Source organism: Mandrillus leucophaeus, unplaced genomic scaffold (genome assembly GCF_000951045.1).
Source record: "Mandrillus leucophaeus isolate KB7577 unplaced genomic scaffold, Mleu.le_1.0 Scaffold225, whole genome shotgun sequence".
NCBI lineage: Eukaryota > Metazoa > Chordata > Mammalia > Primates > Cercopithecidae > Mandrillus > Mandrillus leucophaeus.
Window position 1 is genome coordinate 2,715,711 of NW_012102310.1, and position 18,295 is coordinate 2,734,005.

Below are 18,295 nucleotides of genomic sequence, written 5' to 3' on the forward strand. Positions count from 1 at the left end.
TGGAGCATAGTTACTCCAGCCTGGGGGATAGAGCAGGACTATGTCTCAAAAAAAAAAAAAAAAAAAAGTACTGTGACTTTTCTATATTTTTAGCAAATATCAGAGTTGACTATCCAATCATATTTTTCCTTTCAGCAAGCATGCTTTTGTGTTGACGGTTGAATATTTTTTCTCTTACTCTTTCTTAAAAATTGTGGTTTGCAAGTTGCCATTTTATGAGATTTTATTACTTGTTTTTTAAATTACTGATATTCAAATTTAGCCAGGTTGGAATTCTCTTATTGTCTAAAACTCCAGCTTAGCTTCAGAAGCTATTTCAAGGATCATTGTCACTTTTCCTGTTAGATTTGATAGGAATAAAATGACAACCAATTTATTTCATTTTAATTTTCAGGATTTTTTTCCTGAGTTCAGTCCCATTAACCCTTATGATCATGGCCATATTAGGCTTCATGACTTTATCTCTCTAATTCTCATAACTATATTTCCTGTAACATTTAGAGCTAACATTTACTGAACACTTACTATGTGGAAAACTGTCCTAACAACATCATACATTTACTTCCTTTAATTCTCACAGCACCCCTGTGAAGGAAGTGTAATTATTTTTTACTCCATTTTATAGAGGTTGAAATGGAGACACAGCAACTTCCAAATTCGTATAATTGGTAAGTAAGGAAGCCGAGATTTGCTTATAAGCACTCCCACTTCACAGCCCATTGCCTGAACTATCAAATTACAAATCCTATAATTTACAGATCTTAAATTCTAGTTTTTAGGAGAATCAATTCACTTAAATATGACTCTCAGACCTTTCCCTCTCCCTTGTGATGGTTTCAACATGAGTTTTGTGTCCCCTCCAAAAACTCATGTTGACATTTAGTTGGCATTGTAAATGGTACTAAGAGATGGAGACATTAAAAGGTAATTAGGCCATGAGAACAGTAACTTCACACATGGATTAATGTTATTGTGGTAGTGGGATTATCATGAGAGTAGGCTGTTACAAAAGCGACTTTGGCCCTCTCTGTCTCTCTTATATGAGTGCTCTCTTGCTCTTCCGCTTCCACCATGGGGAGATGCAGCAAGAAGACCCTCACTACATATGCGCCCCTCAGTATTATACTTCCCAGCCTCCAGAACTGTAAGAAGCAAATATCTTGTTAATTACAAATTATCCAGTTTTAGATATTCTGTTGTGGTAGCACAAATGGACTGACACGGTGGGTTCGGGATGAATACAATCATCTGTATTTTTAGCAAGCACTCAGCTCACCATCCCATCTGCTTTGTTGAACTCAGTTTGTAAAACCTCATTTTGAACTTCATCTAGAAAGTATCAGTGACCGTAAGCTAATTTTTTACTTTCTCAGTGCCTTTGTCTCCTAGGTCTCAAAATAGTGTGGTTCTCTTAAGATAAATTAAGATGACAACTCCTGGCACAAAGCACATTTTTTATAGTTAAGTTAGTTTGGTTTTATTGCTTTTGGTGGTAGATATTATTGCAAAAAATTAGTTGACAGTGGCTACTAATACCAATCTTATATTTCAGAGTGAAAGATATTGCCTACTATGCAAAAGGTATTTCAAAGTGAAAAGACATCTTATTGAATGTGAACCCTTTTATTTTTCAATCTAATTGTTCCAGGAATTACAATACATTCTCCTCCAACATATGTTTCTAAAACACCAATTAGCTCATTTGTAACTGGCAAATAGGAATATTATACTAGTAAAATGTAGAAGTTGTATAGCTTTATATACAATTTATTCTAGGCAAAGGGAGGCAGAATAGTCAGAGTAGAATTATAACCTTGGGTGGGCAAAGAAGTCCTCAGTCTGAATGTTGTATAGTCAGCAGGAGCCCTTTTGGCTCGGTTTTAAGAAAACTAAAAACAAAAACAAAAATGAATGCCTGCATCTGGGGCTTCCTCTTCAAAGGGGCATGCCCCTGGCCTTGTGCAGCTCTTGAATATTTGCAGTTGCCCTGACCCTGTACCAATTTCAATGTCAAGCCTACTTGCTTGGAAAGTTTGCCTTCCAAACGGATTTCTTCCACCAATTCTAGTTAAAGTGTTGCCAGCATTTATACCCAATTTTTTCTTTTATGTAATTCTGGGTCACTTCCTTGGGTGGTCCAAATTACTTTCTGAGGTGCCGATATTATTTTTGCTAGCAATATATTCCCAAAGTTGCGTATGTTTTGAGTGGTCTTCCTAGAATCAGTTTTTCCCACAAGTTCTATTATTTAGGTGCTGTTTTGTTTTGCATTGTGAGGATTACAAGTTGCATATGTCTTCTTATGAACTAAGCCTCATTTTACGAACATGAACCTCTCCAGCTCTGTATTATCTTATAGTTTCTGAAAGTTATAATGTGTTGAATGGTTTGCAAATTGCAAAATAACTTACTTCCTCAGAGAGATTATTTCATTTCTTTGATACCACTAGTATTGTATTTGTTTTGTATTATCCCATTGTGTAAAGCCCACTTGGGTTACTTTTTTTTTAAAAGTCGGCAAGACTTCTAACTTGCATTTCCTGTCTTCTATGCTGCATCAGCAGAACACATACATTTTATTTTACTTATTGGCTCTTTCATCTATAAATTACTGCCTCTTAGATAAAAGTACGTAGTGATTTAAAGACCTGGAAACAGTAGGCCAAAGATGACCATTTCTTCACTAAAGAAAGACATTTTCTATAAAAATGGTTATGATTTAATAATTTCCATAATTCATTGTATCTATCTATACTAAGTGTCCACCACTCATTTTTCTAAGATCTTTGGTTACATTATTACTAATTTTTATAACATTTGGTGAATGTAATTACTCTCTATATCCATTATCTGAGTGGAATCACTTTCAGACAATAATGCATAGTACATTAGATGTTTTCTTAAAAGTTTACCCATTGCTTATTTAAAGTTCCTGACATGCTTTAACCAGAAATAGAACATGCTATGATTATAATAAAATAGTTCTATGGATAGAAGCATCATCATTCATTCTCACTGAGTATCTGTTTGGATACTTTTTAGAAGCTTGGAATTTTAAGTTGGACTTAATAAGCTTGAATAACAGTGTTATTTTCAACCGTTTTAAAAGATGAGTTTATAAACTAAAATCATACATTCTTTCCCCATTTCTAGCTTCATCATTTTAGTCAAATTTTTCAGTGTCTTCAAGTCATAGCTATTCTTTCTTTAAAGTGAAGAAAATAAATATGCCTATACTTTGAGTCATTCCAATGATTAAATGTGATAATGCATAAAATGTTTAGCTCAATAACTGCTTTGTAATACATTCCACATAAGTATTAGCTTTAAATGTTTTTATAATCATGACTTATTCATTTTGGGAACAATGATTACTATATATTTAGTGCCCTGCTCCCTGTGTTTACTCTATTTTCATAACCTAGGTAGCTATGGTCCGATGAATGATTTCACTGCTTTAGCTAGTTGCACTATTGCATGATTTTAGCTTGATTTCATGGGATGCAACAGAATGAACATCGTGGCTCATGGCTGTCAGTAGTGAAAAATAGCTGGAAATCAGACAAACAAGTTTATTGCTGAGATTGTTTCCGGGCTAAAAGTTCTTCCAACAGCTGTTTGTTTTGGCCATTAACATGTCCATTCTTTTTATTTTTTTCTGAGCTGAGGGAAATACAATTTTCTTTAAAAAGAGAATGCAGGCTGGCTATTTCTGAAATCAGGAAGAACCCCTGTCCTTCCACTGTTGTGGTCTTTTGGCTGCTCTGACAGTTTGACTGAAGGGCTTCTCCTTTTGTTTTTTTCCTCTTTTTCACTCTCAAAGTTCAGACTCAGACTGCTTTAGTGAGAAGAAAAAAGCAAAACTAAGAGCTGTCTAATCCTAAGAAGGAGCTTTGTAGCAGTTACCTTGAAGAAAAGTTTACTCCCCAAAGGAGTATTTAGTATTACTTAGACACTGAGTCACTGAACAGAGAGAGAGAGAGAAAGAGAGAGAGAGAGAGAGAGAGAGAGAGAGAGAAATGAGAATGAATATGAATCCCAGCCAGCAAGAAAGAAAGATACTTAACTAAAGATGCAGAGAAGTTTTGCCTCTTCCTGAAAATTATATTATTAGTTTTTTAAAAATCAGGATGACTGCTAGTTTTGTTTAAAGTATTTGTTCTGGAAATACTAAAGTTGGAGTCTACCAGACTGAGGTTAGAAGCATTTTCTTTGGCAGCAAGAAGATAATTTTATAGAAGCCATGCCTGTTTTGGGGGTTGCCTCAAAACTGAGGCAGCCAGCTGTGGGGTCAAAGCCTGTGCATACTGCTCTTCCGATACCAAATCTTGGCACTACTGGGTCACAGCACTGTTCTTCAAGACCTTTGGAACTTGCTGAAACAGAGAGCTCCATGCTTTCTTGTCAGCTTGCATTGAAATCAACCTGTGAATTTGGAGAGAAGAAACCCCTCCAAGGAAAAGCCAAGGAGAAAGAAGACAGCAAGGTTAGTTGCTGAAGTTACCTGCAGACTTATATAGCTAAAATGCGCATTTCTTTTTAAGTGCACTATAAAACGTGTTATGAAATCGGGAGTAGATGAGGAATACCAGTGTAAGGATGTAAGCAGTTACAGTAGCTGAAAAGCTGAATATTTAGTTTATGTAAAAACTGTATTCTTAGTTTAGAGTTGTAAAAGTCATGATCAAAATTTTCTGAATATGCATCTATTGTAATCATTTAGTACTACTTATTGATGAATGCCTAGTTAGTTCTAGATATTGCTCTATTACTAGTAACCATAATCAATCACAAATGTGATAGAAAGAGAGCCTATTGTCATACTTACTGCGATGTATGAAAATAGATACTTTCCAAAAGACATTTACTTGTAATAATACATATAGACACCATCGCTTTTCTCTAAATGTCATTTGCATTTCAAAGAATTTCTGTTTGAAAATTTGTATCCTAGGCTGCTTAATTCATTGCAATATGAAGGAAAATGAAATGCTGTTTTCCATGATACTGCACATTTATCTGAATTCTCCCTTGTAAACTGAAACCCTACTCTTTTACTTATTACCGATATCCTTTTCAGTCATTTAATTTATGGTATTTTGTGAGTCGTTGCTCTTAGCCCTTGGTTTCTAAAGCATACTGTGACCGTTTCCTCCAGTCACGAATGCTAGCATGGCCCTGAAGCTGCTGAACTTCATGGGGATTCGTTTGTACCTTGATAAGCGTCACTTTTGTTTTGTGTATTTTTACTTCTATAGGTACATATTAGGTGTATATATTTATGGGTACATATTAGGTGTATATATTTATGTGGTTCATGAGATATTCTGATACAGGCATACAATGTGTAACAATCATATCAAGGTAAATGGGGTATCTGTCACCTTAAACATTTATCATGTCTTTGTATTGCAAACATTCTAATTAATATTCTTTCAGTTATTTTAAAATATAGAATAAGTTATTGTTGATAGTAATCATCCTGTTGTGCTATCAAATACTAGATCTAATTCATTCTATCTAAATGTATTTTTGTACCCATTAACCACCCACACTACCCCTACCCCTCGCCACTACCCTTTCCAGCCTCTGGTAACCATCATTCTACTAAGCATCACTTTTTAATGCAGCATTAACTATGATGTCAAGCTTTCCAAAGTCACAGCCTCATCTCTGGCTTCTTAGGAAATATTTTGGTTTTACTCTGGTATCCAAATGTTAGTTTAAAATAATTTAAGGAAAAGAACCTTTATATAAAAATCAACTCTAGAAGTGAAAAAGAAAGCCACTCCTTTTTCCACAATGCCCATCCCACCTTCACCTGTTCATATCCTTTAAGCTTCGTCCCAGATGCAACTTTGTTCATAAAGTCTTTGCTAGCTATCTCTTCCCCACCATTCCTCTTTCCAAATTCTTTGTCTGTAGAAATGCTTGTGTATTTTAATTGTCTGGATAATTTCTTTTAATTATCTGGATAACTTATTTGTATCTCCACTAAGTTGAAAACGTATAGAAGGCGGGTCTCGTATCTTATCCTGTGTTCCAGCTGTCCCCCTGTACAATGCTTTATGCATGATAAGAATTAAACAGTAGTTGGATGAGTGAATACAGGGATTAATGAATCAATGAATGAACAAACAGTTATTTTCAGAAAGATTCAGTTAGGTTTGTTCATCTTTTGGGATCATTTTGAAACGGGAAATGTTTCCTTCTCTCCCTCACAGGGCATGTGACAGCAGGAGTGGCTTGCTTCTTCAATGCCCTGCTGCTCAAACCCCTAGGGGGACCATGCAGATGGGCAGGTTGAGAAGCTTCGACTCCACAGCAGCATCTAGGGTTGAGTATTTACAGCTCCTGAAGCTCCAGTGGGCGTGTGTTACAGTGTGCCCTTTTAGTTTTGCAGTCTGAAGGTGGCTTGTGTTAATCAGCTCAATTAGACCCTCTGCCTTATTGCAAGGACAGAGGGCTCTCTGTATCCTGGGTTCTGGCCTTAGTGTACCGGAAAATTTGAGTCATATGTGGGCTTGGAGGATGAGTGCAAGGTTCTATTGAATGTTGGAAGTACCTCTCAGCAGATGGATGGGGAACCAGAAGGAGGATGAAGTGGAAAGGTGATTTTCCCCTGGAATTGGGCCGCTCAGCAGCCAGACTCTCCTCTGACCTCCCCGGCTAGATTCCCCTCAGGTCCACCTCGTTCTGTGGTCAATGGTCTGCCGGTGTCTGCAGGTGCCTGTCGGTGTGCTCTTCTGCTGGTGTGGTCCTCTCGACGTCCAGCCGCTTGTGTGTTCTTCCGCCGGTGTGTTCCTCTCGATGTCCAGCCACTTGTGTCTCTGCCTGCTAGGATCTTGGGGTTTTTATAGGCACAGAATGCGGACATGGTGGGCCAGGGTGGTCTTAGATAATGCAACATTTGGGCATGAAAACAGAAATACCTGTCCTTACTAGGTCCATGGGCACAGAGCCAGGGGTGGAGCCCTAGCCAGGGACCCCATCTTTCTCTACCCAGCACTTCCCTGCCCGCTTCCCATATCAATTTTATCTATAAAACAAGGGGTTTGGAATGGATATTTGTGGAGTTCTATGTCTAACAAAGCATTGTCCATGCGAGAAAAATCAGTTAAAATAAAATATTTTTTATGGGTTTATAGTTCTCAGTTCAGTGTGAACAATTCAGAGTAAAAAGCAGGGAAAGGTAAATTATCCACAAAAGACTAAAAATATTTAACTTTTTGCAAATAATTAAAAGAAATGCCATAAAATTCTATTCTAATGTTCTGTGTATCCACAAGTCTGTATGGATTCAATGGAAAGAATAGAGAGACACATTGTCCCTGCTGACCATGGCTATCTTTTCTGGAGGTTTAGTGAAACTTCCACTTTGCTAAATGACCTTGGCCTAGGATTTGAACACTAAAAGCACTGTTTTCAATATAATTTTGGTTGATCTCTTTGGTTAGCAAACATATTAATCAAACATCTGATATCCCAATAAGCCTCTGTGGTAAGCAACGTTGTATTTATAGGGATGTTTTCACCATGCCACTTATCAGATTAAAAATGTTTTCAAACAAATGTAAAGAACGCCTGGTCAGCAGTTCAGAATATTTCTAAATGTTAAAAAGAAGTATATGTAGATTTATTTTAGCTTTTGAAAGATAAAAACCAGAACTGAAGTAAATAGCAAAATCGAACAAGGTAGTTATATTAAAATTAGACTTGGCCGCAAAAGCAGAAAAGTCAACATAACAATAGCACAAAGAAGATAGAAGTTTAATTCATTTTCATATAAAGGAAATCTGGAGTTGAGCAGTCCATGTATGGCTGGTAGGGAGACTTCAGGAAGTTGTCAGGGAACCAGGCTCTATTTTGGTTGCCATCATCCATTTGTGGCTCACACCTCACAGTCTTGAGTAGATAATTGCAGTCCACTTAATTAAAAAGATGCACCCTGTTTTATTAAATATTCTTCCACATTGGCCTAGTTATAGTTCCAAATGTAGTGTTTGTTCTAGGAAGCCATGTGCTCAGCTAAAAATTATGGGTTCAATTTCTAGAAAAAGATACCATTGATAGTACCCACAATAGATGACCGTTATTAAGAAACATTTATGTGGGGTACTCTGCCAGTTCTTGTACCAAACAGTTTTATGATCTGGTTTGAGAGAACAAATTTACATATGACAGTGTCAGAAATGTGTGTTCAGTTGTCACTCCCTTCACCTGTTGTTTCAATTAATGCAAACGCCATCATTCCAGTCATCTAATCCTGAATTCCTAGACTAATACCTGGTAAAGTACATCACCATTTCACATCCCGTAACTTGCCAGAAATTGAGAATTTTGTTTCAGTATTATAGCTTGGGTTTATCTTCTTCTGCACTTGCCCATCCTTTGATGGCCTTTTAAAGTTTTCTATCAATTATTTCAGTGATTCCAAATTGGTATCCTCTCCTCCTGTGTCTCTCTACACTCATCCATGCAACACATTCACCATCCTGCTTAAGAAGAAAACTTTATTGGCTTCTCATGTCTTATAATATCTTCATTCAGGCATTCTTGTCTCCCACTTGTCACTTTCTCTATTTCTATCACAGCTCCATCTAGCTACTACATCCCAGATGTCTTCTTCCTGGGTGTCCCAATTTCTTCAGAATGTTTAGTCCCACTGTCCTTTAACAAATAAATAATACTAGTTCCAGACTCTATGTCATATGCAGTTGGAAAATCCTCCACAATATTTCAAGGGCTTATGTTTTCCTTAGCTATATCTTGTTCTGATTTCTTTCTTATCTCAAATTTTCTAATCTCTCTCATATGGATTTGTTTTTCCATTCTTCCTGGGCATACACCCAAATGAAGAACAGAGTCACTTTGCCTTGGAACCTTTACTTAACATTCTGGAGGTTAAGGTTAAGAAAGAGTGTTCTATTTTGTCACAGCTCAGCAAACAGCATCCAATTAAGCATTAGACATCCCTGTTCATGAAAGTTTCTTGGCCATACTTACTGTGGAGCACTCCCTGGCTTTTACTTCTCAATCCCCAGTCTCCTTCCAACTTGGTCTGCCACCTTTCTTTTACTCCTATTTTCATTTCCAACTCTTTCCAGTCTTGGGCTCACTCATTCCTTCCCTCTCAGATTACTTGTGCAAACTCAAGATTCTGTTTTACATTATTATAGAAAGCAATTTTTTTTGAGGACAAGTCTTGTATCTTATGAAAAATTTTTACTTTATTCTTAAGACATTTCAAATTAAGTATTATAATCTATATTTACAGAGAAATAAACAGAGAGAGTAGGAGTCATACATAGAATCACACAGTTAACTAGTAACCAAATCCAAAATTTGAATTCAAATCTGTTCATAGGAAGACTTTTTTTCTATGTTATTTTATTTATGCTTTCTCTTAATGATGTAACAGCAATATTTTTTCTAGGTTTACCCTATCATCCAAATCTTACCCACTATTTAAGATTATTTCAAAAGTCAAAAGTATAGACAAATTGCTGTGGATGCTATAAAGAAGGAGAGATTACATCCACTTGGGGCAATCCAAAGAAATTTATTGGAAGAGTAGAGGCATTTATGTCCATGGTAGAAGGTATGATTATTTAATTCCTATTCACTCTGCCAGTTACGGCCACCAGGGTAGGAATTATTTCCTTGCTATTGTGTTCGTACAGGGCTGGCACTAATGCTTTGAAAACCGAAGACACACAAAAACATTAGTTAAAATGAATATTTAAAATAAACATAACTGATAATATTGTCATACAAATATATTGTATAAATAGTGTTGCTAATGTGGACAATTCTTTTTGCAGAATGTTAGGACTGAGAGAAATCCTATATGAATGGAGCATTCAGAAAAGACTGAATTTTTGAAATTTAATGAGCAGATAGGACTCAGATACATAGAGTAAAAACATTCTTTTGAGGAAAAGTTATGTAAACTTTTACAGTTTAAACTTTAAACTTTAAACTGTAAAAGTTTACATAACTTTTCCTCAAAAGGGAAGTAAACCACTGTTAATGAAGCATAATATTTATAGAAAACACCAGGTAGACAATAGAGAAAGATCTTATGTAAGAATGAGACCAGATGACACTGGTAATGATATTTACGAGAAATCGTTGCAGAGAGAGTCTAATATTAACTAATGTTTAGAGACTGGCTGTATGTCAGGTACTGGGCCAAACTCTTCATAGAGTATTCCATTCAGTCCTCACAATAGCCTTATGGCATAGGAATTATTATTCTTCCCATTTTACAGATGGAGAAACTGCAGCTTAGAGAGGTTAAATTACTTGCCAATATCTCAATGCTAGAATGTGGTAGAATAGAGATTCAAACTAAGGCTATATGGTTACAGAAGATATTATTCTTAACCAATAAACTACACTGCAACAATAAATACTTCTCTCGGGGTTAGGGAAAGGGAAGGAGGACTACTGATTGACTTAATTAATAGTAGGGTTTGTTTTAGGTGTTAAAGTAACATTGTTGGTGAATTGTAAATCAATCAGTGGTTGTGTGAAGTGCCTAGAATTATCAGGAGAAGACAATTAAGTTGACACATGGTCTCTACTGAATTGTTTGAGTAACAGAAATAAATAAAAGGAACCCCATGATAGAAATATAGCAGCAGATGTCAATAGAGTAGATCACTGGCTCTGGTCTCCAGCTGTTTCCTTCTTGGAGAAGCTGCCTGATTGCTGAGGACTGTCAATGCTCCTGTTGGCTTGCTCATATGGTAGCATTTCCAGAGCTGGCCAGGCCTACAGCTGCATAGGTCAGCTCTTGGGTCCCCAGATGATTCTGCTTTCCTTGCCTGTTTCTGCTGTGCTTGCACATTTAGTTATTTGTATTTAAAGAAACATGATTATTTCTTTTTCTAGTTATAAGTCTGCAGGTTTCACAGTTAAACTGTATGGTCATTTTAATTGTTTTTGCTTTTGTGGTAGCAATGGTCAGAGAATGTTGAAATAATGCTGGAATTTTAACATTTTCTCTACTGGCAGAAGGCTCAGCTTTTCATTATTGTACATTTATTGCTCTTAAGTAACAATTGGTAGAAACGTGGCCATCAATATTATTGTCTATTATTTTACTTCATGCTTTAGTGTCTTTAAAGGGTTATATTTCATGCCTTGAACTAGAAATTATTAAAATTGTTGATGCTAATTACAGGATTAAATGTTACTGAAAATTTCATACAACTTTTTAATTTTTTTGAAAGTTTCAATATTTTGTGTATATTTGATGCCGATTTGCCAAACATATTGTTCTTAGTTTCTTTTTCTTTTATCATAGACATCTTTCTTTCATTTAATAAAAACTAAGGATCTAAATATGTTGTTTATAGAAACATAAAACCAATAGATATGTCATTAATTTCCAGGCAAAATAATTGCTACATGTTTGGTATTTATGCTATCAAATCACCAACAATTATCCATATCCAATTTTGAACTTGAAAAATTAAGTGGTATAATTAAAAGAACATTATATTAGGAGCTCAAATTTTGAATTAAGCTTCTGCTAGATGCTAAAAGTGTAAATCATTTAAACTCTCTGGACTTCAATCTCTGTACTTGTAAAAAATGAAATGAGGATAATAGTTCCCTATAAAACTTTTCTAAGAGTAACATTTTTGTCTCCTCCCTTTCTCTTTCTTCCTGATTTTGTTCCATCAGTTAGCCCATTTCTCATATTGTCAATGTCTTCAGCCCCAGTGCATCACTGGACCAGGATGTTTCAGCCGTGGCACCAGTGACATTTAGAACTGATAACTCTGTAGTGGGCATAGGGATGGAGTCTGTTATGAGCAGTGTAGGATATTTGGCAGCATGCCTTCCTCTATCCACCATGTACCCTCCAGGTTTCACAGTTAAACTGTTAAGTACCAGTGGCATCCTTCAGTCTGGGAGAAAGGCAAAATCAAACACAGCTGAGAAATGCTGCTTTAGAATCAGCTTCCAATAATTCTTTTTTCTTTACTAACTTAAATCATAGTAATAACAACAATAATCATTTTCTTCACCATATATCAATCACTCTATATTTCCTATTTCACAGAAACATTTCTTGAAAGCATAGTTTATATTCATGGTCAGTGTGTCAAGCTTTGCATTTGCTTTACTTTTCTTGATCTCTGACTTCTGGAAAACTCTCACTTTTGTAATACTCCAATATTTACTAGCAAAATGACTTTGGCAAGGCAGTTAATACTTAAGTCTCAATTTCTTCATCTTTAAAATGTGGATAATAATGTAAACGAGCACACAGAATTTTTGTGAAGATTAAAGAGATATTGCACATAAACTATATGTCAGCAGAAGGACTAATACATAGTTGGTGGTCAGCATATATTACCTACTAGTATTATGATATTATAAAAGTATCTGATACTTTCATATAAAAATGGATAAAATTAAGAATTGGTAGTGGAATAGAGGAAGCAGTGATTAATTCTCTACAGATGGGAAAAGTAACATTTCAACCAGGTCTTGAAGGCCAGGCATGGTGGCTCACACCTGTAATCCCAACACTTCGAGAGGTCGAGGCAGACAGATCACCTGAGGTCAGGAGTTCATTGAGACCAACCTGGCCAACATGGTGAAAACCCATCTCCACTAAAAATATAAAAATTAGCCAGGCATGGTGGCAAGTGCCTGTCATCGCAGCTACTTGGGAGGCTGAGTGAGGCATGAGAATCACTTGACCCCAGGAGGTGGAGGTTGCAGTGAGCAGAGATCAAGCCACTATACTCCAGCCTGGGGGATAGACCAGGAATCTGTCTTAAAAAAAAAAAAAAAAAAAAAAAAGATGAATTTGATTTAGTCAAGTAAATATGGAAAAAAAAAGAGCATTTTATATGGAATAGCATTTAGCAGGCTATGAAATAGTGTGTGGTGTTTATAAACCTACAGATTATTCACCAATCTTAGGATGTAGGATGCAACCAAGAGAGATGAGGGTGATTCAAGGCAGTGGGAAAATGGGCATTAAATGCCACTGTAAAGAGTTTGGAATTACTCTGTACAGAATGGAAGAAGTACGCTAAATATCAAAGTGACATGATTAAGTTCATATTTTGAAAGCTGACAACAAAATAAAATATATAAAGAGCCAGCAAATGGGTGGGGAACATTTCCAAAATACAGATAAGGAGAGTGTGATGGAGCCAGGTTTTGACTAAAGCACCAAGAGCAATGGAAGAGGGATGAGTCTAGTAAAAGAGGCTATGGATGTTTGGATTAAGCTATTAATCATCAGCAATCCAAAAATTCTATGTCTTGGAGGATAAATACATTTTCTTCACTCAGAAATGTACAATTTAGTTGGAAGTGATAATTTGTGTGAACTGGGTAGCAAGTAGTAGTTAAAACTAAGGATTATTACTAACACTTTTTGAGTGCCTATCGCATGTTGGAAGCCTATACCCAAGCCATAGTTCCAATCAAACAGCTGTAGCAACTGATTGATCTCAGAGAGATGCTAGGGCGGAGCTGGAAGGCCAACCTAGGTCTGTTTGACTTCCCTGTCCTTACTCTCTGAGTCTCCTTCTCTGATGTTTCCTCACAACAATCTATAGACAACCAGCAGTCAAAATCAATGTTATTCTTTACTGTCTTTATGGATACTGAGTCACATAATAGGAAAACAAAGAAAATAATAAATTCTTACCAGGAGCACTGAATTAATCTTTGACAAATTTCACTTCGAACTCTTCCTTCTCTATAAATCTCACTGTTACTTCATTTTTCTGTAAGAAGTGTTTTACTTTGGATTACTAGTTACTAGGACCGATAGAAAAATTTGATATCTGTGGTAGAGTTCATTAATTGGTTACATGACAGGACGTCCCCACTGCAAATCACAGAATTATTTGTTAAAATGTGTTGCAATTCTGCCCGGAAAAAAGTCACCAGATGAAAGAGTCATGTAAAAAATGTAACATTTTCCCAGTGTAACAACATGATGCCACCTCCATAAACGAAAAGCAAAAACAAATAAATAGAAACTAGGGGCTATCTCTTCTTTCTGCTGTATTTTGATATTGTAAAGAACTTTTTTGTAAAACTGAAAACCTGGGGTGGACAGGTTCAAAATTTTTCATAATGAAATGTGACCAAGCAAATTTTATATGCAATCAAAATGGCATTGCACTCGTTAAGGTAATGCTAACTTCTATAACAGATACAACCTAGGTCTCAGTGGCTTAACACAACAGAAATTTATTGTCCACTTTTTTAATGGTCTCATATAGTTAGGGGTTAACAAACTATGGTCCATAGGCCAAATCTGGCCTGGTGCCCATTTTCCCAAAGTCAAATCTTGTTGGAACACAGCCCTAACGCTGGTTTATGCGTTTCCTGTGGCTGCTTTTATCCTATAATGGCAGAGATGAGTAGTCACAATAGAGACTACGTGGCTTGCAAAGATTAAAATATATACTAACTGGCCATTTATAGAAAATGGTTGCTGACACATATATATGGTAACAAAGAAACAGGTTCCCTGCAGCATATAGTACCATCCTCTCACCTCTAGTCAGCCATCAGTGAAAGAGAGATAATCGAGATTGCATAAGAGGCTGGGAATTCCACATATCACTTCCGCTCTATTTCATTGGTCAGAACTCTATCAGATGATAATACCCAATTTCAAGAGAGACTAGGAAATATCATGTATCTGTGTACCCAGAAATTAAGGGAAATAGTTTGGTAAACTATTAGACAGCATATAGTTAGCTAGAAACTGGCTATTTAGTCAGATGTTCAAGATTAAGCAAAAATTCACCATATAAAAAAATAGGATAAGGTGCTCAGATTGTCAGTAAGTTGTCCAGAATTAAAAGGATGTATCTTTAAAAGCAAAACACTGAATAAGAGAAGAACCATAATGACATTCAAGTCACTAAATAAAGATCTTGCCATTAACCCAGCTTTTAAAAGTAGACCAGGTTCACATATATACAAATACCATATGAAAAGCTCACTGTGGTCTGTTTCCCACCTTAGGATCTTTCTAGCTAATTTTAATTTCTTCTGTTCCAACCTGCTCATCCAGTATCACATCCTGAAAGCAGGTCTCTCTCTTGGTCCTGCACCCTTGCTTCTACTTGCTTCAGTACCCTGTTGTTAGCATTATTTTCTTGCTGGACCTGGAATCTCTCCATCAGCGCTGGGAACCAGAAAGGCCAATGCCGTGTATGATCTGAATTCTAGAAGAGAAGTTTAACAAATCGTGTGAAGTCAAGTGTCCAACAAGAAGGAGGCATTTGCAGGATTCTAGACGATGCCAAACAGGTGACTGCATAGTTGTGTAAGGAAGTGTCCTCTCTCTTGGCTTGGACGTATTGTGAAACCTCTGTCAGTTCATTGCAAATTGGTTCCAAGGGGCACTGAGTGGGAGTGTGTGAATGGATCATTGGAAAACCCAGCATCAAAAGAAGAAACTCATATTACAATCCTTTCAGACTGAGATAAGCACATATAAAGAATATTACACAGAACAACCTCTTTTTAAATGCAAGCTGAATTTCTGAGGTAATTTGTCTGTAGATTTAGTTGTGGTATAAGACTATCTGTATCCAGGTTTCTCCTTCTCTTGAAGAGTGTTCACTGTTTAGCTTCAGCTTGTATCAAGTTAAATTTCTCACTTTTTAGACTTAAAAATGTGCAGATTATATATTTCTCTTTATTGTCCCTGAATGCTCACATCTTTCATATAAACTTGCTATGCCTTTTTTTCAGACAATTTATTGAATTTCTACAGGGTGATATTTTTGCCAGAACTTTTTATGTTATTATTTTGACCCATATATTCTTTGGATTCTGTTTCACATTTCTTTTCTCTTCAAAGCATCTGCTTTTTGTAGCTGTTTCTTCCTTTCTTTGGCTGGCTTTTTGATATCCACACTTGTGTGTTGCGTTCCTCCATTGAATACAAGGTTTACTATTATCTCCAACAATATGTTCTCTCAGCTATTGTCTTCTGATTCCAGCTAGACCTATTGTATTACAAAAAAAAGACTGCCATTTCAGTCAATGTAAACCCTTTCAGTTACCACTTCAGGTCTGCACTGTGGACCTTAGGTAACTTTCCTCGTCTTTGTTAATCATTGTGTGTGTGTGTGTGTGTGTGTGTGTGTGTGTGTGTGTGTGTATCTTATAGGCATTATGGAAAATATACTTAGTAAAACAGATTGAATATAGATTCCTAAAAAGAAGCCAGGAATCTATATTCATTTTTTCAATATTAAATTCCTATTTTTCTTTTCAGGAATCTATATTCATTTTAGGAATCTTTTTAGGTTCTTTTTAGTATTCATTTTTTCAATATTTAATTCCTATTTAATATTACCTAGAAGCCACAGAAATGATTATAATGCAGATTTTAAACAATAATAGCTTTTATTATAGATTTGGATGTAATTGTTTAATTTAGAACAGGTTGCCCTCTCTAATTGTGATGATCAAAAATATACCCAGACAAGGCCAATGCCAAACGTCTCATAAAGGGCGGGGGGCATTGCCCCAGTTTACAGCAAATTTAGACCCTGTCTTCTTTGGGAAAAAAAAGATTTAGTAGAATTAAAAACATACAAAATATATAAAATTTCAAAACATATGCAAATAAAATGGGATTATAAGAAGAAAAGAACACTAGAAAAGGATAAAGCTAGAGGAAAGGCCAATACATACAATTTTTGCTGTGCAGTTCTGTACAGTGGCGAGGGGTTGCCTACACATTTGGATCTGAGCTGCTGAGCTGCTGATAATTAAATTAAGATTAAGTGGATGATGTTGCTTTAATCAGTGCATTTGTGCTGCTATGACAAAATACTACAGACTGGGTAATTTATAAACAACAGAAATTTATTTCTTACAGTTCTGGAAGCTGAGATGTCTAAGATCAAGGTGATGGCACGTTTGGTGTCTGGTAAGGGCTCACTCTGCTTCCAAAATGGCACATTGTTTCTACATCGTCCACAGGGGAGGAATGCCATGTCTTCACACAGCAGAAGGCCAAGAGAGGGTGAAACCACTCTTTCAAGCCCTTTTATAGGGGCCATATTCCCACCTATGACGGCTCCATCCTCATGACTTAATCATCACTTAAAGGCCCAACCTCTAAAGCTATCACATTGGTGATTAAGTTTCAACATATGGATTTGAAGGTCACATTCAGATCACAGCAATGCCCAAAGCATCAGCTAATATTTGGTCAAGAGATTCACAACTTTACTTGCTTCTAGGTGTGCAATAAAGTTTTTGAGGTGCATTTATAGGAATGATACGATGTAGTTTAAATAAAAATTTTCTCACTAACATTTTTATTCCAGATTTTAGCTATTGTTTTCTCCCCTCATCCCTCCATTCTATATAGACTTAATTTAAATTTGTATTTTAATGGTTCTATTAAATATTTTTTCATTGGGCTGAAAGAATATAGTCATATACATATACCTACATATGATACATGCACATGCTTAGTCATCCTGTAATCTAAATATGTAGAGTATATGTTGCATACAGCATTACAACAGCAGTAGTTAATATGAAATCATTGACCTTCTAGTCAGGTGGCCTGAATTGGAGTCCTTTACTCCAACTGTGTAATCTTGCATGTTTTTACTCAATTTTCTTGACTTTGGGATTAGGACAAGAATAGCAACCTCACCTAATTGTAGTCAGATATAAAAGCATACTGTTAGAGCATCATAATAACGTTAAGAAATTACCTATCTTTTTTGGAAGCAGATGATACCTACAAATACATAATTTTTAGCACGGGCTATTCCTTTTTTAGAATATCAATAAGCATAGAACTAAGGAGAAAAATTTACACATGTTTTGTATAAATAAGTGTATGTGTGTATATATATCTATGATATTCAATAGCTCCTGGCTCCATCTATTTTAATAAAATTAATCTTGTGGAATACAAATACACTTCCCAAATTCAGGCAGTCTTGTTTTGAAGAACAATACTCTTAGTAGTAATTTGCGGAATCTATCCCGCAAATGTGTCTGTGGTTGGATTGGGGCTCAGTGCAGTCTGGCACTGTCTTTAGAAGAGAGGACCACGTGCTCTTGGACTTTGACTAAGAGCCTATAACATCCTAATATTGAATGACTTTATTTCAGATTTTTGCTGCAACACTTAAAAGAACTGAAGTACTTTATTTCTTTTATTGCTGAAAGAAACGTATCTACAAATCATCACGCTTTACTTCACCATTGTTGAATGTTTTTTCTTCCTATGTTTAAGTCAATTAAAAAA

The 18,295-nt window shown here is 36.0% G+C and overlaps 1 protein-coding gene across 2 annotated transcripts in view; it reads left to right on the forward strand.

Annotated features, from left to right (window-relative positions):
- The first annotated feature begins 3,741 nt into the window (after positions 1–3,741).
- NAV3 (neuron navigator 3) overlaps positions 3,742–18,295 on the forward strand; it is a 394,671-nt gene continuing 380,117 nt past the window's right edge. For both annotated transcript variants that reach the window (XM_011981392.1, XM_011981393.1), the window contains exon 1: positions 3,742–4,486. In XM_011981392.1, coding sequence (XP_011836782.1) covers positions 4,244–4,486 — 243 coding nt within the window. In that variant the 5' untranslated portion in view covers positions 3,742–4,243. The remainder of the gene's footprint in view (positions 4,487–18,295) is intronic.